The sequence below is a fragment of the Notolabrus celidotus genome, chromosome 13 (genome assembly GCF_009762535.1).
Source record: "Notolabrus celidotus isolate fNotCel1 chromosome 13, fNotCel1.pri, whole genome shotgun sequence".
NCBI lineage: Eukaryota > Metazoa > Chordata > Actinopteri > Labriformes > Labridae > Notolabrus > Notolabrus celidotus.
The window spans coordinates 2,979,697-3,001,680 of NC_048284.1; the positions used below are offsets into that span (position 1 = coordinate 2,979,697).

General features: G+C 43.4%; 1 protein-coding gene across 1 annotated transcript in view; it reads right to left on the reverse strand.

Annotated features, from left to right (window-relative positions):
- cad (carbamoyl-phosphate synthetase 2, aspartate transcarbamylase, and dihydroorotase) overlaps positions 1-21,984 on the reverse strand; it is a 30,725-nt gene continuing 8,741 nt past the window's right edge. Inside the window, exons 15-43 of the mRNA XM_034699942.1 lie at positions 20,850-20,983; positions 20,628-20,740; positions 19,278-19,442; positions 19,100-19,185; positions 18,644-18,890; positions 17,336-17,434; positions 14,645-14,869; positions 14,369-14,551; positions 14,047-14,265; positions 13,332-13,499; positions 13,052-13,234; positions 12,841-12,945; positions 11,635-11,880; positions 11,469-11,550; positions 9,606-9,772; positions 9,345-9,509; positions 9,115-9,246; positions 8,800-9,001; positions 8,238-8,428; positions 7,215-7,355; positions 7,002-7,088; positions 6,758-6,899; positions 4,705-4,973; positions 4,409-4,621; positions 3,721-3,846; positions 3,433-3,588; positions 3,214-3,315; positions 2,659-2,753; positions 1-843 (exon numbers count right to left, since the gene is read on the reverse strand). Coding sequence (XP_034555833.1) covers positions 744-843; positions 2,659-2,753; positions 3,214-3,315; positions 3,433-3,588; positions 3,721-3,846; positions 4,409-4,621; positions 4,705-4,973; positions 6,758-6,899; positions 7,002-7,088; positions 7,215-7,355; positions 8,238-8,428; positions 8,800-9,001; positions 9,115-9,246; positions 9,345-9,509; positions 9,606-9,772; positions 11,469-11,550; positions 11,635-11,880; positions 12,841-12,945; positions 13,052-13,234; positions 13,332-13,499; positions 14,047-14,265; positions 14,369-14,551; positions 14,645-14,869; positions 17,336-17,434; positions 18,644-18,890; positions 19,100-19,185; positions 19,278-19,442; positions 20,628-20,740; positions 20,850-20,983 — 4,543 coding nt within the window. The 3' untranslated portion in view covers positions 1-743. The remainder of the gene's footprint in view (positions 844-2,658; positions 2,754-3,213; positions 3,316-3,432; positions 3,589-3,720; positions 3,847-4,408; positions 4,622-4,704; positions 4,974-6,757; positions 6,900-7,001; positions 7,089-7,214; positions 7,356-8,237; positions 8,429-8,799; positions 9,002-9,114; positions 9,247-9,344; positions 9,510-9,605; positions 9,773-11,468; positions 11,551-11,634; positions 11,881-12,840; positions 12,946-13,051; positions 13,235-13,331; positions 13,500-14,046; positions 14,266-14,368; positions 14,552-14,644; positions 14,870-17,335; positions 17,435-18,643; positions 18,891-19,099; positions 19,186-19,277; positions 19,443-20,627; positions 20,741-20,849; positions 20,984-21,984) is intronic.

Below are 21,984 nucleotides of genomic sequence, written 5' to 3' on the forward strand. Positions count from 1 at the left end.
TTAACTGCAAAAGGGAAAAAAGTGTCTTTTATTTATCATTTATCTCCACAATACAAATAAAATAATACAAAGTCATTCACCAATAATTCCCAGACAGAAACGTCTGCTTCTTCACTTCTACAGTAACAAGAAGAAATGAGTGACAGTAACAGCGTCGGCCTCCACCATCAGGATATAACATGAGCTGTGTGATAGTATCCTCTCTGAGATAATGCTACACATGTAGGTAAAAAGGAATGTCACAGGAGACAACAGTAGATGTTTCTTAACGGTATGTGAAACATGTAATGATAATACAGTGATCCCTTACACCATGCTGCTGGAGGTCGCTCTCTCCCTTTTATAGATCAGAAATCGTCCCTTTGATTCGACCTGCAGCTCAGTGCGTGAGGGAAACCGTGACAGCAGCTTGATTACAGTGATCCAACGTCACCGAAGGTCCCTAAAGATTTCATTTCATTAATCGCTCCGTCACACTGCACACCTCTCTACTCCACCTTCAGTTTGATCAACGACAGACGGAAAGGTTGACGGTGTGTTCTAAAGATATGTATAGAAGGAGAGGTCTGGTAACGTGAGGGACAGCAGCATCATGATACAACAGTGACTTATTCTAATGCTTGACTGAACTTTACTAACGTCCCTTTAAAGACAGGAAAAGGCAGATTTCAGGAGAGAGAATGCTGGTGTCTAAACTCTTATTATTACTCTATAAGTGTGTGTGTGTGTGTGATTCTGCAGATCTATCTCCCAAGTACGGTGGCCAGCAGGGCCATACGGATGTACATGCCGTTCTCTGCCTGGCGGAAATAAGCAGCTCTGGGGTCGGTGTCCACTTCCACACTGAGAGCAAAACAGAGAGAGGGAACAATATGAGATTAGATCCAAACACAGAGAATAAAGGAGGTTTAATGGATTTTAAAACCTCTTTTGAAATGTTATATTTCATTACATTGGAATCATCTTCCAGTCAGGGTCCGGGAGGCAGACACCCTCTCCACTTTTAAGAGTAGGCTTCAAACTTTCCTTTTTGATAAAGCTTATAGTGAGAGCTGGATCAGGCTTGGACCAGGTCTTAGTTATGCTGCTATAGGCTTAGACTGCCGGGGGGAACCGGCGCACTGACACACTGGGATCCTAGCACACCCACTTCCCCCCAACCCCCCCTCATCACTTACTTTAACTCTGCCTGTCCCATTAAAGTTACTAACCATAGACCTTTCTGGAGTCCCTGAGCTCCCTTGTCTCGTAGGTTCCTCTGGATCTCTGCTGTAGATTCCTTTATATGGGTCTGTTATTCATTCTTTCTATTCTTTTTCTTTCTTTCATCCTCTCTTTTCTTTCTTTCTTTCTTTCTTTCATTCCTTCCTTTCTTCATTCTTTCTTTCATTCCTTTTTCTTTTCTTTTTCTTTCTTTCTTTCTTTCATCCTCTCTTTTCTTTCTTTCTTTTTCTTTCTTTCATCCTCTCTTTTCTTTCTTTCTTTCTTTCATCCTCTCTTTTCTTTATTTCTTTCTTTCTTTCATCCTCTCTTTTCTTTCTTTCTTTCTTTCTTTCATCCTCTCTTTTCTTTCTTTCTTTCATCCTCTCATTTCTTTCTTTCTTTCATCCTCTTTTCTTTTTCTTTCTTTCATCCTCTCTTTTCTTTCTTTCTTTCTCTCTTTCTCTTCTATCCCTTTCTTTCTTTCATTCCTGCCTTTCTTCTTTCTTTCTTTCTTTCATTCCTTTTTCCTTTCATTCCGTCTTTCTTTCTTCACTTCACTTCTCTCTCTTCTTCTCTCTTCCTTCTTTTCTTTCCCTCTTTGTTCTTTGTTTCTTGATCCTTTATGTCTCCTTTTCTTATCCCGTCCTTTCCTTCTGTCAGTCCTTCACTATTTATTCTCCTCTTTTTCTTTCTTCTGGTCTCCCTCTCTTCTCTCTTTTCTTAGACCTTCCTGGAGTCCCTGAGCTCCCTTGTCTCGTAGGTTCCTCTGGATCTCTGCTGCTGTGGACGTGCCAGACTCCAGCTGCTACAACTACTACTATCCGTCTCCCCACTATCATCTCTCTCTCTCTTCATCTCCCTCTATCCCTCTCTCCAACACGGTCTCAGCAGATGTGTCTGATGAGGACATGAGTCTGGTTCTGCTGGAGGTTTCTGCCTGTTAAAGGAAGTTTGTCCTCTCCACTGTAACTAGCTAAATACTGCGATGTGCAATGCTCATGATGGATTAAGGTGGGGTCAGACTGAGTCTTATCCTGTCTTGGTGTTGGGTCTCTGTTCATAATTTGACAGAGTGGTCTAGACCTCCTATGTTTGTAAAAGCGTCTTGAGATAACGTTTGTTGTGATTTGGAGTTCTACAAATAAAGATTGATTGATTGATTGACACATTTTTACAGAGAAGCTATTTTTCTGTGATTTTATTGTCTGTTTTATATGATTGTATGCTTTTTAGTTTGTTTGTTTTTTCCCCACATTTCAACTTGCTTTTTTCGTCCATTGGGAAGCACTGCACCTGTATTTAAAAGTGCTATATAAATAGCATCTATTAGTTTATTATAGTATTATTATCATTATCATTCATGTTTTTATTCCTTTTTTAAAATCAGTATAAAACCAGCGAGCATCAGCTGATCCTTTGAAAACAGAAACTGATCCTGGTTCTGGGTGTTTTTACCTGATCTCATTGACTCTGGGCAGCGGATGCATCACCACCATCTTCTTCTTGGCCACGGTCATGATGTGAGGAGTGAGGATGAACTGACCGAAACACTGAGGAAGAAAGACAGACACATGACGCTGAGTCAGTGAAAGACACAGACGAAAGACGACTGCTTTTTTTATCCTGAGAACTTTTGATGAAAAACTAAACTTACTCTGATGGTTTCAACTTTTGTTTTTGATTTTAGAATATTCTACACATACTTGGAATGTCAATTGAAGCTCAGTTTAAACCCTGACATGCACTACTACACCTTCATAGACCACTACACCTCTAAACTCCTACAGGAGAGGTTGTAGTAACTCTGCAAATAACCCTTTTTATGAATTTTCCTCCCAGGAAACAGAATATCTGGATTCTGTCTGGGGGGAATTGAGTAACTTTTGATGCATCCAGGACTGTAAACAACAAGTGGATTTATTGTGATTAGACCTTTTTAATAAATGTAGAATAACATCTGTAAAGCAGTGTTATGACTACAGTTATAATCAGAAGGCAGAGTTCACTCACAGCTGTGTACTCGTCCTCAGTGGCGAACCTCTCCTTCTGGATCCTCGTCACGTAGAGGACGTCGGTCTCAGGCAGAGCCTCCTCGATGCTGTCAAACTCCTCCTGCAGAAAGACAAGAACACACACTCTGATTTAGTCTTGAGTCTACTCTAAATTTACTTTGTAAAATCATTGTCACGTCACATTCATTTAAAAACTGTTGAAGAGTTCAGTCCCAACCTGCTTGATTCCCTTTGAGGCCACGTAGTCGATGATCTCTGCCGGCATGTGGAGGTTCTTGGGAGCCACGTAGCGCAGCGTGATGCGGTACTGAGTCAGCAGCTTGGCGAGGGAATGGACCGTGCGACCGTGTTTCAGATCCCCGACCATAGTTATCTGAACGAAGAACAGATTCAGAGTCGGTTAAATTTGAGACAGAGTGATGATGAGGAAGAGGAAGAGGCGGAGCTAAGAAGGATACTGGTTTTATGGATACTGCAGATTTAATTAAGTGTTCCCATGTCTCACCGTCATGCCGTTGACCGTCCCCAGCTCCTCCCTGATGGTGAAGACGTCCAGCAGAGCTTGCGTTGGATGCTCCCCGACGCCATCTCCAGCATTGATCACCGGCTTACGGCAGGGACGAGACGCACTCTGAGACACAGAGACAATATTTAATTACAGCAGGAATCAAAACTAAAGACCTAGAGTCACCTATGTTTACATAAAACAATCATAGACGCCAGATAGAGCTTTTAAACGAGGGTTTTGTTCAATTTCTAACAGGCAACATTGTTTTGTTGTGTATTTCCACCACTAGGGGGCACCAGAGGGTTTTTATACATTCAGATAACAGCACCAAAATTTCTGTTTTTGAAATTTCCCAACTAAAGATTAAAAATGGACCTTAGTTTTTTGGTCTAACTCTTAAAAAGAAGCTTAAGTCAAAGTCTTCAGAGCTCCTGATTCTGTTAGTGGGAGACAGGTGTGGAAGGTAAAGTTTTTGGATCCACAGACTGAGTCATGAACTGACTTTTATAGAGCAACAGGATATAGAAACTGAGGGGAGATCAGCACAAGAACGTAGGAGCAGGTGTGACGGACATTAATGTTGTATCAGTTGTTTTAAAGCATCAGTGGGTGACGTTAAAGCTTCATAAGAAAGTCCCTTATCTTCCAAAATAAACCAGACCAACCAAGACTAAGTTGGACCCACCTCTACAGCTCCAGGTGTGGGGTGTCTCAGCACCAGGACGTCTGCGTAGGCGCTCATGGTCTGGACGGAGTCGGCCAGAGACTCTCCCTTCTGTGCGGACGAGGTGGCCTCGCTGAAGTGGACGACCGAGCCGCCCAGACGCTGCATGGCGGCCGCGAAGGAGCTGCTGGTGCGAGTGCTGACCTCGTAGAACATGGACGCCATCACTTTACCCTGGACAGGAAACAAATAAGGGATCAGTTCTTTAGCTAGGCTCGAGGAGGATTAGATTTTAAAGTGTTCACCAGGAGACTTACCTTCAGGATGTCCAGGCCTCGCTCCTTCTGAACCATCAGACGCAGATTGTGAGCGACGTTAAAGAGGTGAGACATCTGCTCTTTGCTGAACTGCCTCACGGACAGGATGTGCTGGCCCACCAGAGGGTGCAGCAGAGGAGAGGTCTGGACGTGGGGCACCGGTCCAACAGGTAGTGGACCCGGTCCTGACTGAGGGGAGAGCAGCCTGGACAGAGGAGGAGGGTGGCTGTAACCGTCAATGACACCGCTCGGTGGGAGCATGACCATCTCTGCAGAGAGCAAGGGGACGGGATGACGTTAGACACAACTAAACAGAAGAGTCAGTTTATAAAAGAGAGACTCTCACATAGACCCACATCCAGGTTTACAGACATGAAGACGAGTTCTCATTTGATGGAACAGACTGAAGGAGGTCCCTTTTTTTTTTTAAGTAAACTAAAGGCTGACCTTTTTAAAATGGCTTTTAATCCTGAGTAATTTCTTTGTAGTCCTGGACTGCATTATAACCATTATTTTGGCATCATTCTTAGATTTTATTTTGTGTTATTTTACACTTATTTTATTTTTCTTTAGTTTATTGATTTTATTGTATAGATTTTAATGTATTATTCTGGTATTTATCAGATTTTATTTTATTTTCCTGATATTATTTTTATTGATTTTATTGTTTTGATATCATTGTTTTCATTTTATTCTATTTTTGATTTTATTTAATTTTCAAAATTGTATTTTCCTGATATTTATCTGATATTATTTAATTCATTTGATTTAATTGTTTTAATTTTATTATATTTGTCAGGTATTAATCTGATTTAGTTTTATTGATTTTATTGCAATGCTTTTATTTTGTTTTTCTCATATTTTTCAGACTTTATTTTATTGATTTTATTGTAATGATTTTAATGTATTATTCTGGTATTTATCAGATTTTATTTTATTTTCTTGATATTATTTTTATTAATTTTATTGTTTTTATATCATTGTTTTCAATGTATTCAATTTTTCTGGTATTCATCTGATTTTATTTAATTTTCAAAATTTTATTTTCCTGATATTTACCTGATATTATTTTATTTTATTGATTTAATTGTTTTTATTTCATTATATTAGTCAGGTATTAATCTGATTTAGTTTTATTGATTTTATTGCAATGCTTTTATTTTGTTTTTCTCAAATTTTTCAGACTTTATTTTATTGATTTTATTGTAACGATTTTAATGTATTATTCTGGTTTTTATCAGATTTTATTTTATTTTCCTGATATTTATCTGATATTATCTTTATTGATTTTATTGTTTTGAAATCATTGTTTTCAATTTATTCTATTTTTCTGGTATTTATCTGATTTTTTTTAAAATTGATTTTGTTGTATGTGTTTGGTATTTATCTGATATTATTTTATTTTATTGATTTAATTTTATTATATTAGTCAGGTATTAATCTGATTTAGTTTTATTGATTTTATTGCAATGCTTTTATTTTGTTTTTCTCATATTTTTCCTGATTTTATTTTTTTGATTTAATTGTATCAATTTTATTTAGTTCCTCTGGTATTTATCTTAATTTATTTTATTTATTTTTATGATATATATATGATTTTACTTTTATTATTTTATTGTAATAATTCTATTTTATTTTTAAGTATTTTATATCACCTCCCTCTATCTTGTTTTAGTCTTCTAACATTTTACCTGTTCTGTATCTTGTTTTCTGTCTCTGGATTTCTTGTGAAGCACTTTGGGCAGCATGCTTGAATGTATGAAAGCTGCTCTAGAAATAAAAATGAGTTGAGTTTTATTTTTCAGTTTTACTCAAAATCTGCTCCTTTTCAGAAGTGAGCCCTGATAGTTCAGTAGTTTTGATGGTGTGGTTCCACCTTTTCATCGTCCTCTTGGTCTGTTTTTCATAAACTGTAAGACATTTGCTGCTTTCTGCCACACCTGCACATGTTCTGAAGTTTTCTTTACATAAATCTGATAATAAATCAACTTAATTGGTCACTCTCAAGCTGTTTCTGCACAGGAGAACAGAAGCATCCTGGGAGTTGTAGTACCTGGAGGTAGACCTGGATCAGAGGAGCGGTGGATGCGCGGTGGCAGCAGGTATCTGCCCTCTCCTGCTGAGCGTCGGGGGCTGGGTGCTCGTGTGCGGACCGGGCCTTCCCTGGGAGGAGTGGGACGAGGGTGCTCTGGAGTCTGAAATACAAACAGAAGAGATTAGACAAACTCAGAATGAGGTGTTTCATTTTGTATCAAAGTTTCCTTCTTTAATGATACTAATTCATCCGTTTTGATTACCATCGGACATTCTTTAACCACTTCAGAAGGATGGACGGCAGCGGGCCAGGTCTTCACATCTTCACCGTAACCTGGAGGAACCAACACCTGAGAGGAGGAGGAGGGGAGACAGACGTTTTTTAGAAACCAGAACATCAGATATCATGAGCTGCAGACTAGAAAAGAACACACTTCATCAGACTCATCGGATCAGGTGTGTGTCTGTTTGCTCACCTGGCCGTCGATGTAGGCCACCTCTCCTCTCAGAACCACGCGGAGGACTTTCCCCTTCACCTTCAGACCCTGGAAAGGAGTCCACTTGGACTTTGTGAACTGCATGGCCTGAGGAATCACCCACTCCTGCTCCAGGTCCACCTGATATACATGGACACAAGTGATTTAGTATAAAAGACAGAAGTGTTTGATCACCTGTCTGTCATTGTGTGTCTGTGTGTGTGTGTGTGTGTCTGTGTGTGTGTGTGTGTGTGTGTGTGTGTGTGTGTCTGTCTGTCTGTCTGTCATTGTGTGTGTGTCTGTCTGTGTGTGTGTGTGTCTGTCTGTGTGTGTGTCTGTCTGTGTGTCTGTGTGTGTGTCTGTGTGTGTGTCTGTGTGTCTGTGTGTCTGTCTGTCTGTCTGTCTGTCTGTCTGTCTGTCTGTCTGTCTGTGTGTCTGTGTGTGTGTCTGTGTGTCTGTGTGTCTGTGTGTCTGTCTGTGTGTCTGTGTGTGTGTGTGTGTCTGTGTGTGTGTGTGTGTGTGTGTGTGTGTGTGTGTGTGTGTCTGTGTGTCTGTCTGTCTGTGTCCGTGTGTGTGTGTGTGTGTGTGTCTGTCTGTGTCTAGGTGTGTCTGTGTCTGTGTGTGTGTGTGTGTCTGTGTGTGTGTGTGTGTCTGTGTGTGTCTGTGTGTGTGTGTGTGTCTGTGTCTGTGTGTGTCTGTCTGTGTCTGTGTGTGTCTGTTTGTGTCTGTGTCTGTGTGTGTCTGTCTTTGTCTGTGTGTGTGTGTGTGTGTCTGTCTTTGTCTTTGTCTGTGTGTGTGTGTGTGTGTCTGTGTGTCTGTCTTTGTCTGTGTGTGTGTGTGTGTGTGTGTCTATCTGTGTCTAGGTGTGTCTGTGTCTGTGTGTGTGTGTGTGTGTGTGTGTGTGTGTGTGTGTGTGTGTGTGTTTGTGTTTGTGTTTGTGTTTGTGTGTCTGTGTCTGTGTCTGTGTCTGTGTCTGTGTCTGTGTGTGTGTGTGTGTGTGTGTGTGTGTGTGTGTGTGTGTACCTCCACGTAGGTGTTCTCCTGTACAGGCAGGTTAAAGATCCTGCGTGGGTTGTCATATAGACGCCTGATGATGTCATCCAGAGTGAGGCGTCCGTCACTGACGGCGGTGAGCAGCAGCGGCAGCATCGTCTCCAGACCGGGGTAACCTGGAGGAGGACGTTCTGCGCTCTTCTCCTCCACAGAGTGAGGAGCTGAGGACACAGAGAGCAAAACACATCATGAGTTAACCCTCCATTCAGGTGACAGGTGGATCCTTTAGACCGGTTTCTGTGGTTCTCTGATGAAACAGAGTGTGTAAGCTGACTTTGTCATTGAGACTCTCTAAGAAGAAACCTTTGCTAAACGTGATGAAGGAACTTTTTTGTTGCAGAGGAGGATGACAACACCTTCTTGTGACTCTCTTTGGACAACAGCTGACTTTAAAGAGATTAATGCGTCCTTCCCTCAAGCAGAAGTGACCTTTAAAGGTGTTATTTCTATTCTCTTCATGATCCCCAAGCTTTTATAAAAACATGAAAGTGTATCAATAAATACAAAAGACAGATCGTCTCAGATTGCTGACCGTGATCTGTGGCGAAGCAGTCGATGATGTCCAGGTTTTCCCACAGAGACTCCATGTCCTCCCGCGACCCCAGCATGGGTCGAACCTGCGCTCGCCCGTCTCCGATGTCTGCCACGTTGTCCTCACAGAGGAAGAGGTGATGAGGCGCCACCTCGCACGTCACCTGGATGCCTTTCTGCTTAGCGGCCCGGATGATCAGGATCTGGAAAAAAGGAGGAGTTAGTGTGTCTTGCAGGAGTCGTAGCTCTGCATACTTGTGCACCAGCTTCTCCAACAGTTCTGAAAACATGCAGATGACATCCTCTGTGTTTTTACCTCCTCCTTCTTGGCGATGTGGCAGATGTGGACCGGCCGCTGGTAGAGCTGAGCCACCATCAGGATCGCAGCGACCGTCTGCTTCTCGGCGTGAGCGACAATCGGCATCTGCTTTGGCCACTTCTCAAAGTGCTGCAGACAGAAACAGAACCAGTTAGTGTTGCATGATGGGATGCAGAGAGATGATCTGCAAGCTCAACCTCTGAGCTACAAAGTGTGACTCAGCAGACCTCCATCCAGAGCGAGACGTTGTCCATCTTCAGCGTGGAGTACGTGTCGTTCAGGTACATCTTCAGCCCGGCCGCCTGGCTAGCGATGGACGGCAGGATGGCAGCGTTGTCTGAAGCAGCTCCCAGATACAGAGCGTAGTCGCAGCGGCAGCCTGCTTTAGCCAGCTGAGGATTCACACATCACACATTAGACTCACGTTCAACTCAGAAACCAGAGCGACACGGTGTGACGGTCAGAAACAAACATGGCGACAGGCGTACCTTCTGCACCAGCGTCAGGGTGCTGGCGTCGGTGATGGCGGGCGACGTGTTGGGCATCGCACACACCATGGTGACTCCTCCCGCCAGAGCAGCTGCTGTCCCCGAGGAGAAGTCCTCCTTGTGAGTGGCTCCAGGCTCCCGCAGGTGAACGTGCACATCGATAAGACCTGAACATCGAGCATGAAAGACAGATTTATTAAGATGCACTTAAAATAAAGATCTTTTTACAGAACATGAGAGACACAAAACTATAAATGGACGCCTTCATCACATTATTCTTTCTGCAGAGCGTGTCTCTGGATACACAGTTTACACCGCTCTCTGCAGAGCATGCAGCAGAAAGCAGAACACCAGACTTGCATTATGATGCATATTGCAAATTCATCCAGGAAGATATTCCTGGATGAATTTGGATTGTTTGTTGCGGTCTGCAGTGATCCTCTACTCAGGACTTTGTTGACATGCTACATCACACATGACTAGGGCTGGGCACCGAGAACCGGTTCCAAATAGGAACTGGTTCCAGAACCATTAAGAAGATGTTTGAATTTTGATTCTTTTGTTCAGTTCCTAAATGCCCGCACTAGTTTGTATTACTCCGCCTGGCGTGCTCCGCTAGAACGACCTTCGCTGTCTCTTTTGTTTTTTACTTAGCTCATTTTATATTTTTGGAGAAAAGAGAAAGCTGAGATGAGAGCTGTCCATCATTGTTACTTGGTTGCACTAAGAAAGTGAAGTGCTGTACATCTGTGGTTGCATTATTCTATTATCAAATTGCCATCATTTTTAAGCATGTAAGAGATGATTTCATTGATCGCCATAGACTACATGTGTTTCATTACAGGACATGTGCTAAAGTGTTTGTGTGTATTTACTGCACATTGCTCTCATGCTCTGTTTATAAGTTAAATGTACTAAAGATATCTTATGTTTGTTTTTGTCTTTGCAGGGATATGATCCATTCAATAAACCCAAAGTAGGGTTGCTGGTGGCCTAGCGGTCTAAGCACCCCATGTACAGAGGCTGCAGTCCTCGTCGCAGGGGTCGCCGGTTCGATTCCCGGCCAGTCGACCATTTCCTGCATGTCTTCCCCCACTCTCTACTCCCCACATTTCCTGTCTCTCTTCAGATGTACTATCTAATAAAGGCAAAAAGGCCAAAAACATAACTTTAAAAAAAAATAAAAAAATAAAAAAAATAAACCCAAAGTACACCCCCCCTGCAAGGGACCATTTAACTAATACATTGATCCCATCTTGGTACCAGGTTGAAAAATTTAAACTCTAAACAAACTAAACTTTATCAAGTCAACTGGCAATGTGAAGAAATAAAAGTTGCCTGTGGAAAGGGATTTTCAAATGAGAAAATGATCCTGTGAAATAAGCTGTGACCTGTTGACCTGCACCGCAAAGAATTAGAATCGAGAATCTTTTAGAACAGGAATCGAAATAGAGAATCAGAATCGGAATCGTTAAAATCCAAACGATGCCCAAGCCTACACATGACGTCATGTTACGCCGACACAGCAGGTCCTGGCAGATCAGAAACACTCACTGTGGACGGCATAATTCTTACTGGAGGTTCAACCCTGAAAGATTTATGTCGCTGTTAGGAACTGAAATGCACGTTCAATTAAATCCCCAAATCCTGGGTTTCTGTACCCAAGCCGGATGGCAGTGACTTGAGTGAGTTCCCTGCTCTAAAACTTGCTTCAATGCCAAAAGCCTCTTATTATCAGGCTCAAACTGAAGCCCTTCAAAGCCTGAGTCCTTCATTTATCTTCATTTAAAAGGTCTTCTGTGGTGTCATGTCTTTTCTCCATCCAACAGAATAATGAGTCAGAAAAACAAATCAGTGACTCACCCGGCAGACGAACAAGAGTCTGAGACGCCATGCTGTCGATGTGAGTCTTCACTGGTGGCTTGCTGCCGATCTGACGCAGAGCCTGATGAAAGCACAATCACTCATGTTAGGTATTTTATTTTATACAACTTGAAGCTTAGAGCATAAACAGAGCAGCGTGTCCGACCTGCACAAAGAGCTTGGTGCACTTGATGTCGATGATGAGCGGCACAGAGTAGTCGATGGCCATGCGTCTCGTCCGGTACCCTTTAGTGACGAAGGAGGAGAGTCTGCGGCCTCCGCTGTTCCTCATGGAGAGGTTGATGACCAGATCGAAGTGGTTCTCCTCCAGGTAGTTCATGATGCTGCGCTGCTTCTCTTTGGTGGGACACTCGCTGTCCTCCTCCTCGAACGGCCAATCCACCGCCGTCACCTGACCGAGGACGAGACGAAGGAGGTGAGACAAGACGATTGAACACTACGCTCCCAGCATGCAGGCCTGCACGTCATACGTAAAGTCTCTAAAAGTAGTATGGGAGGTAGAGCCTTCAGTTATCAGGCCCCTCTCCTTTGGAATCATCTACCAGTCAGGGTCCAGGAGGCAGACACCTTCTCTACTTTTAAGAGTCGGCTTCAAACTTTCCTTTTTGATAAAGCTTATAGTTAGAGCTGGATCAGGCTTGGACCAGTTCTTAGTTATGCTGCTATAGGCCTAGACTGACACACTGGGATCCTGTCTTTCCCTCTCTCTCCTGTGTATGCCTGTCCCATTAAAGTTGCTAACCATAGACCTTTCGAGAGTCCCTGAGCTCCCTTGTCCCGTAGGTTCCTCTGGATCTCTGACAGCCCGCTGCTGTGGACTTTCCAGACTCCAGCTGCTACAACTCTGTCTATCATATCTCTCTCTCTTCACCTCCTCTATCCCTCTTTCCAACCCCAACAAGGTCTCAAAGAGACAAGGGTCTCAGCAGATGTGTGTCTAACATGAGTCTGGTTCCACTCCCTTTAGCTCTCTCTGTCCCATTAAAGTTACTAACCATAGACCTTTCTGGAGTCCCTGAGCTCCCTTGTCTCGTAGGTTCCCTTGGATCTCTGCTGCTGTGGACATGCCAGACTCCAGCTGCTACAACTACTACTATCCATCTCCCCACTATCATCTCTCTCTCTCTTCATCTCCCTCTATCCCTCTCTCCAACACGGTCTCAGCAGATGTGTGTCTAACATGAGTCTGGTCCTGCTGGAGGTTTCTGCCTGTTAAAGGAAGTTTGTCCTTGCCACTGTAACTTGCTAAATGCTGCAAAGTGCTCTGCTCATGGTGGATTAAGATGAGATCAGACTGAGTCCTGTCTGTAAGATGGGACTGGGTCTGATCCGGTCTTGGTGTTGTTCTCACCTTGACTCCATGCTCTGTGTAGAAGTCAGCAGTCCCCAGGCTGGCGTAGAGATCGTAACCCAAAGACTCCAGAGCTTGAACAGTGGGCAGCAGCTCGCTCTTGTTCTGTGAACACATGAAGTGAAACGGTGACCAATCATTTCATCCTGAGTTGAAAAATACACGCTCTTTCTTTCTTGTATTAAAAAGAGAGAGGCGTCTACATCGGTACCTTGTAGCTGCCGATGGAGAGCAGGATGTTCTTTTTGGGGATCTTGAAGCCCGTGGAGAGCATCGCTTTGAGGTACGCCTCGTATCTGTTCTCCCCGAAACACGCCACCTCCCCTGTGCTGGTCATCTCCACCCCGAGCACCACGTCAGCTCCGGCCAGGCGAGAGAAGGAGAACTGGGGAACCTGTTGGAGATGTGACATGCTTTTAGGACGAGCACTCAAGCCACAGATTAGATTAGAGATTAGAAGAACACACTCCAGTGCAAAGCCTCATTCTCACCTTGACTCCTACGATACCTTTCCCCCTCATGAGGCCCACAGGCTCCACCTCCTCCCCGACGATGGCCTGAGTAGCGAGAGCAACAAGGTCCACGCCCAGAGTCTTTGATACGAAGGGGAAGGAGCGGGAGACTCGGACGTTGCACTCGATCACCTTCAGCTGGTCATCCTAAAGAAACAACAATCACAACATCAACAATGACAAAGTGGAAAAACACACACACATTTAATTTAAAAAATATATTTAAAAGTGGTTATTTCTCAAAACAATCCCTCTTATAGCCTGAACCCAGAAAGAAGAGGTGATTGTGTCATGACAGCTGTCCCTGTACATGTTTACTTCAACAACCTGGACACACATTCAACTCTTCATTACCCGGCTCTCTTCCTGATCTTCCGGCTGTGTAAGATGCTTGATTCTGATTGGTCAAAACCGCTTGACAATGGTTATTAACTTTCACTAACATGAGCAACACCAGAGGCAAACTGTCATGTCAAATCAATCTAAGGAAAAGAGTTCTGGCACATTTAGCTTCTGCTTGTTCTCTAGAATAAAGAAGTGATTTCTTCATTTAACTTTGTATAACATTTAGAAATATATTAATGCATACATGGAAACACTTCCTAGCTATCATGTAAAAAAGATCTGAGAAAAACTACAAATATATCCTAAAACATCTCTCGTCTGTTTCAAACATCTCCAGAGTGACTCTCACCTTGGCGATGAGCTGCAGGTTGAAAGGTCCGGTGACCTGCAGCTCCTGCCCGATGGCGTGGACGATCCTTTTGATTCTCTCGATCGTCTTCTGATTGAGATCCTGCGGCGGCGTCACCAGCGTGGCGTCACCCGAGTGAACTCCGGCGTTCTCCACGTGCTCGGACACGGCGATGGCGAGCACCACTCCGTCACAGGCCACAGCGTCCACATCGATCTCCTGGAATATAGAGAAGGGAAGGTGTTACAGATACATTAGAGACTCTCATGAAGATCTTGAATGCAGCTTGATGAAGTGGAGTGAGAGCTTGAGCGTGTCCGACCTTTGCCTCCTGAATGAATTTGGAGATAACGACAGGATACTCCTTGGAGACGGCTACAGCACTGGTCAGGTATTTCTCCAGGTCGCTGTCGCTGTAGGCCACATTCATGGCCGCTCCGCTGAGAACGTAAGACGGACGAACCAGGCAGGGATAACCCACCGTCTCACAGAACTTCACCGCAGACTGGAGAGAGAAGAGAAAAGGGACAAATATGTAACTTTGTTCTGAAATCTAATAAAACACATCCTGGTTCGAGTCCAGTCCGGTCTGTCATACCTCTGTGTCAGAGAGCTCCTTCCACTGCGGCTGGCTGATCCCGATGGTGTCCAGCATTCTGGAGAACTTGAACCGGTTCTCTGCAGAGTCGATGAACTCGGGGGACGTTCCCAGGATGCGGCACTGCTGACGGTGCAGAGACATGGCGATGTTGTTGGGCAGCTGACCGCCCATCGAGAGGATGACGCCGTCGGGGTTCTCCCTCTCGTAGATATCCATCACCACCTGAGGGACAGACGGAACACTTCTTTAAACCTCAGATTGTTCTTAGTTAAAGTTTTAAATTTTGCATATAAGACCAGGAAGAAAGAAACAACATTGATACCTGTTTTAAAGGTGACATATCACGCTTTTTTCATCAACATATATTGGTCTAAGAGGTCCCCAAAACATGTCTTTAAAGTTTATGCTCAAAAAACACTTTGAAATCAGATTTTGGTCTGCCTGAAGAACCCTCTTCTTCAGTCCTCCTCAGAACACTCTGTTTTCCCTCTGACCACGCCCCCTCAGGAAGTGGATGTACCTCGGCTGTCCAGCACGTTGATCTAATGTTTACATGTTGGCTGAATATACACGGCTGCTCAGAGATCACGTTACTTCAACCCTCTGAATCTGATCCAGAATCTGATCCTGACGGAGAGGCGCCTGCAGCAGGACCTTTCTGAAGGATTGGTCACAGATTTAGTGTTTCTTGTTGTTTTATTTGTCAGTATGTCGACGTGTGTCTTGGTACACAGCTACAGCTTAAGCTACGACATGTAGCTATGTGGCTATGCTAACTAGCGCTAGCACTTATGCATGATAAATAAAAATCATCCACTAGATCTTCAAATCTGCAGACGTGGGGAGTAAAACCGACCTCTACCAGAAAGGCAGCAGGACCTTTTATGAAGGATTGGTCACAGATTTAGTGTTTCTTGTTGTTTTATTTTTCAGTATGTCGACGTGTGTCTTGGTACACAGCTACAGCTACGACATGTAGCTATGTAGCTATGCTAACTAGCGCTAGCACTTATCTATGATAAATAAAAATCATCCACTAGATCTTCAAATCTGCAGACGTGGGGAGTAAAACCGACCTTTGTGTTTATTAAGACAGCCTACAACTAGCATGCCTCCCTCCTAAGCTCCTTGTTAGCACACATGTGTGCAGGGAATGAAAAACGGAGGAGGGGATTCAGTATTATTTTATACAGTCTATGGGCTGAACAAGCTCCGAGCTCTGACTCCGTGACAGACCGGATATTGTTGTTACGTAACAAAAACACGGAAGTCTGAAACGGCTCGTTTCACACACATTTACAGAAAGGTGGAGAAATCAGAACAGGGGCAGAATGGATTTTTTTCATTTTCAGGGGGTTTATGTCACCTTTAATATCATGAAATCAAACATTTACTCCACGAGACGCCAAAGGTCATGAGGAAATGTGACTTGTTGTGGCTTTATGAGCGCATAAACATCATTTAGCATCCTCCTGCAGGATGTTGCAGTTATGGAGGCTTGTAAGTTTGCTTTGGAAGAGCACAGCTGCTGTGAAACAACTCAAAATAAGATCTTATCTTCTTATCTCTGTCTCTCTATCACAGCTGCTCTTTCTCGGCTCTCACATTCTGTCATCTCAAGGCGGGATATTTAGGTCCCTGTTACTTTTGCATTGTGAAATGCACAGAGAGGTAATGGGGTAAAGTCATTCCACCTCTGATCTTATTTTAAGAAATAGCGATGAGAAAGGTTTTTAAAAAGTTTTTGGGATCTTTTTAAACTAGTTCTGGTGACAAGTTGTTTTTTTATTTTATTGATTTAACCTTTATTTAACCAGGTACGTCATTAAGAACAAATTCTTATTTCCAGTGACAACTTTATACTTTTGATTTATTCATAATTTCTGTTTTTGTTTATTAAAAATTATGTAATTCACATTTTCTTGCTTGATTTCTTGTTTTCATTAGTTTTCATTCTTTCTATTAATTAAAGCTCATCCTATTTTGTCTATTTCATTTTTGCCCACACCTCATGCAGTGACACTGATTAGGCACTGACCCTTTTTAAGTTGTTCTTCCTGTCTTTTCAAAACGTTTGCCTGATGAAGGTCTCGCACAGGATTCTTGCAACTTGAATTTTGTGAGCTTTTTCTCACTTCTCCTCACTTGGCACCTGTTCTTTGAAGTCAATGTGTGAAGCCTTTTTTTTCAAGTTCTGATAGTTTGTTGTAGTTAGTGTGGTTTCCTGTTAATGTTGTTTTGTAACTGGATGTCATCATCTTGCTGCAAAACAAATCTACCTACAGGTATAAATTAAGTGAACTAACCCAATGGGGACTCCAATATTACACTGTTTTAGGGTGCAGTGTGTCAGTAAGAGGGAGTAGTGATGACAGAACTTTGTCACAGGGTTGAAATGTGCTGCTTCTCTGTTGATTGCCTCAGCTGAGGGGTATATATCAGGCTTTTTTTCTTTGAAGCTACAAGACCTTTGGATGTTATCAAACATAAAACCAACAGTTGTATTGATTGTACCCTTTATATATAAACTGTATCAAAAAGTATCAAAAGGTAGCAAAAGGAATGTTCTTTTTTATGGACCCTGTAACAAAGCATCTTTAAAGTTCGGTTACGTTCAGAGTAAAAACATCCTTAAACTGAGTCCTCTCAGAGAAGCTGCAGAAATCACAGACGAGTGAAAACTCTTACCTCAAAGGAGATCTCGTCAAAGTAGAGGCGGTCACACATGTCGTAGTCTGTGCTGACCGTCTCCGGGTTGTAGTTCACCATGATGGTCTTGTAACCCATCTGAAATGAATGTGAGGAAATATTGTGTTAATAATAATAAGAATCATTTACCTGACTAAGACACAGGAAGTAAAACATGTAAAGCTGCACTTTAAAGGTGACATATCACGCTTTTTTCATCAATATATATTGGTCTAAGAGGTCCCCAAAACATGTCTTTAAAGTTTATGCTCAAAAAAACACTTTGAAATCAGATTTTGGTCTGCCTGAAATCCCTCTTCTTCAGTTCTCCTCAGAACACTCTGTTTTCTCTCTGACCACGCCCCCTCAGGAAGTGGATGTGGTCTCGGCTCTCCAGCACGTTGATCTAATGTTTACATGTTGGCTGAATATACACGGCTGCTCAGAGATCACGTTACTTCAACCCTCTGAATCTGATCTAGAATCTGATCCTGACGGAGAGGCGCCTGCAGCAGGACCTTTCTGAAGGATTGGTCACAGATTTAGTGTTTCTTGTTGTTTTATTTATCAGTATGTCGACGTGTGTCTTGGTACACAGCTACGAACATGTAGCTATGTGGCTATGCTAACTAGCGCTAGCACTTATCCATGATAAATTAAAAATCATCCACTAGATCTTCAAATCTGCAGACGTGGGGAGTAAAACCGACCTCTGCCAGAAAGGCAGCGGGATCTTTCTGAAGGATTGGTCACAGATTTAGTGTTTCTTGTTGTTTTATTTGTCAGTATGTCGACGTGTGTCTTGCTACACAGCTACAGCTACGACTTGTAGCTATGTAGCTATGCTAACTAGCGCTAGCACTTATCCATGATAAATAAAAATCATCTACTAGATCTTCAAATCTGCAGACGTGGGGAGTAAAACCGACCTTTGTGTTTATTAAGACAGCCTACAACTAGCATGCCTCCCTCCTAAGCTCCTTGTTAGCACACATGTGTGCAGGGAATGAAAAACGGAGGAGGGGTTGAGTTGTATTTTATGCAGTCTATGGGCTGAACAAGCTCCGAGCTCTGACTCCGTGACAGACCGGATATTGTTGTTACGTAACAAAAACACAGAAGTCTGAAACGGCTCGTTTCACACACATTTACAGAAAGGTGGAGAAATCAGAACAGGGGCAGAATGGATTTTTTCCATTCTCGGGGGGTTTGTAGACAGGGACACATATTTCAGGTAGAGAACCATTAAAAAGTCCATTTTGCATGATATGTCACCTTTAAAGTGAAATCACAAAACCGTGTCCTCACCTTCCTGAGCTCCGTGATGCAGCCGACCGCACACCAATCAAACTCCACGCTGCTCCCGATGCGGTACACGCCGGACCCGATCACCATGACGTGCTGCTCGTTGAATTGCAGGTCGTCCTCCGTGCCGTGGTACGTCAGGTACAGGTAGTTCGTGAAGGCGGGCCACTCGGCTGCCACGGTGTCGATCTGCTTCACTACGGGGAGGATGGACCAATCGTGACGCAGCTTTCTTACCACGAGCTCCGTGCTGCAGGAGGAGGAGAACAAATTAAAGAGGGGGGGAAAAATGAACAGATGATAAACATGCATACAGATGTTTTAATGTTGTGTTTGTTGCTGCAGATCACAGAAGAGACGAGGTCATATCACCTCTGCACCCACATGGAGGTGTCAAATCACCAGCCTAAAAATAATGAGGTGTTGTGTCCTCAGGTTCATATCGTCTTTCTCTCTCACCTCTGCACAGCCTGCGCTATCTGCTTGTCAGAGAAGCCCAGCTGTTTGGCCTTCCTCAGCACCTCTGGAGGCATGGCGCTCTCATCCTGGTACGAAGAAGAAGAAGAACAGAATCTCACACACAGAGAAAAGACAGATGCTCATTCTCCGTGTGACCCCTCCTCTCTCTCAGACTCACCTGGTTGTACGTCTCCAAAAGCCGCTCGTGGTCGGCGATGTTCTTCATCTTGTACAGGAACCAGCGGTCGATCTTCGTGAGGTCGTTCAGCTGATCCACCGTGTAGCCGGCTTTGAGGGCCGCCGCCAGGACGAAGATCCGCTTATCGGTGGGAGTCTGCAGCTCCTGGAGGGCGAGAAGAGAGTCAGAAGTCTTAGGATTTAAAATGAATCACCCCTCTAGAACACTACGCTCCCAACATGCAGGCCTGCTCACCGTACCTAGTCTCTTAAAGTAGTATGGGAGGTAGAGCCTTCAGTTATCAGGCCCCTCTCCCTAGGAATCATCTACCAGTCAGGGTCCGGGAGGCAGACACCCTCTCTATTTTTAAGAGTAGGCTTCAAACTTTCCTTTTTGATAAAGCTTATAGTTAGAGCTGAATCAGGCTTGGACCAGCTCTTAGTTATGCTGCTATAGGCTGAGACTGACACACTGGGATCCTCTCTCTGCCTGTCTCTTACTTTAACTCCTCCTGTCCCATTAAAGTTACTAACCATAGAACTTTCTGGAGTCCCTGAGCTCCCTTGTCTCGTAGGTTCCTCTGGATCTCTGCCGTAGATTCCTTTTTTGGGTCTGTTCTCTTTCTTTCTTTCCTTTTTCCTTTCATTCCTTCTTCCCTGCTGTCATTTCTTTCTTTCTTTCTTGTTCTTTCCATATATCTTCATCCTTTATGTCTTCTTTCTTTTCTATACTTCTTTCTTTCTTTCTTTTTCCCCTTCATTTCTTATTTCCTTTCTTTCTTTCATTCTTTCTTTCTCTCTTTGTTCTTTCAATGTTTCTTCATCCATTATGTCTCTTTTTCATATCCCGTCCTATCCCTGTCATTCTTTTACCATTTATTCTCCTCTTTTTCTTTCTTCTGGTCTCCCTCTCTTCTCTCTTTTCTTAGACCTTTCTGGAGTCCCCGAGCTCCCTTGTCCCGTAGGTTCCTCTGGATCTCTGCTGCTGTGGACGTGCCAGACTCCAGCTGCTACAACTATCATGGTTGGAATCATCTACCAGTCAGGGTCCGGGAGGCAGACACCCTCTCTACTTTTAAGAGTAGGCTTCAAACTTTCCTTTTTGATAAAGCTTATAGTTAGAGCTGGTTCAGGCTTGGACCAGGTCTTAGTTATGCTGCTATAGGCTTAGACTGACACACTGGGATCCCCTCTCTCTCCTCTGCCTGCCTGTCCCATTAAAGTTACTAACCATAGACCTCTCTGGAGTCCCTGAGCTCCCTTGTCTCGTAGGTTCCTTCATTCTGTGGACGTGCCAGACTCCAGCTGCTACAGCTACTGCTTATGATTGAAAAAGGGAGATTAATGTTACCTGTTCAGAGACAGGCTTGATGGTATGATCAAAACCGACACAGTTCTCATCCACCATCCTCAGAGCTTTCTGAAAGGCCTCCTCAAAGCTCCGCCCGATAGCCATCACCTCACCTGTAAAACAAGCACGAGTGAGCATCTTATTAACACCAGACGTCACTCACTGCTCCTTTAAATGAAGGAAACAGACACTGATGATGATACTAAGATCCAGGCCTCTTACCGACACTCTTCATGGAGCTGCCGATCTTGGTGGAAACTCTGAGGAACTTGCTGAGATCCCAGCGGGGAACCTTCACCACACAGTAGTCCAAACTGGGCTCAAAGTTTGCAGTGGTTGAGTTGGTGACAGAGTTTCTGCAGAAAATACACATTCAGAGTTTTTACTAGGAGATCACAGAATATCAAGAAGTCAAGGGAGATTTCATCAAACACAGAAACAAATGTCAGAGTGGTTCATAACAGTAAAACATTAAGGGCCTGTGTCCACTAGCAGCATCTATTTTCTATACAAAACCAATGCAGCTCAGTATTTTCAGTGCTCACTGTCTTAAGTGTAAAAACATCAGGTGTGTTTTGTTGCTGTGCTCACTGCACTCTCATTTCAAAGTATTGTAGCTTTGGAACACCAGCAGTGTCACTTCCTCATCCCCAACCAATCAAAATCACAAAGGGCAAGGGGCGGGGCTTCTGATATCAACTTTGTCAACATCAATGCTGGAGGTCCACATGAAGGGAAATTAACCACACTTGATTTTTCAGGGGTTAAATTTCAAGATCTAGAGCTGCTTCTAATGCTACCACATTTCTATCCATTTTTTAAAATTGTGTTTTTTGGGGAAAATATTATTGAATTAAAACAAATAAGAGGCATTCAAACTATTCAAAACAGACTCAACAATCACTGATAGAGAAGTGGAGGTGCCATGTGACAGCTTTCATAAACTAGCAGCAGCAGGTGTCGATGAGAAGCGCTCTAAAACTGAGGTTGTTGGTGCTGACAGTGTAGAAAATGCTCTCAGTGGACACAGGCCCTAACTCTGAACATATTTCAAGGGAATTCAGTATTGCACTTTTTCCTTATTAATTAACATTTCACAAGCCATCCTTAACTCAAAAGATGAACTTGAGTTGCTGCTACATAAGCAAGAGTATTTATCCAGTGCAATACATGCCGTTAGTAGACACAGGCCCTAACTCTGAACATATTAAAAACAGGAAAGCTTCTGTTTTCAGGTTTCTACATCAAGCTAATTCAGTACTGCACTTTTCTACTTATTAATTAACATTTCAAAAATCATCCTAACACAATGGATGTCCTCTAGTTGCAGGATCCCCAGGCCGAGTTTAGCTGCTAC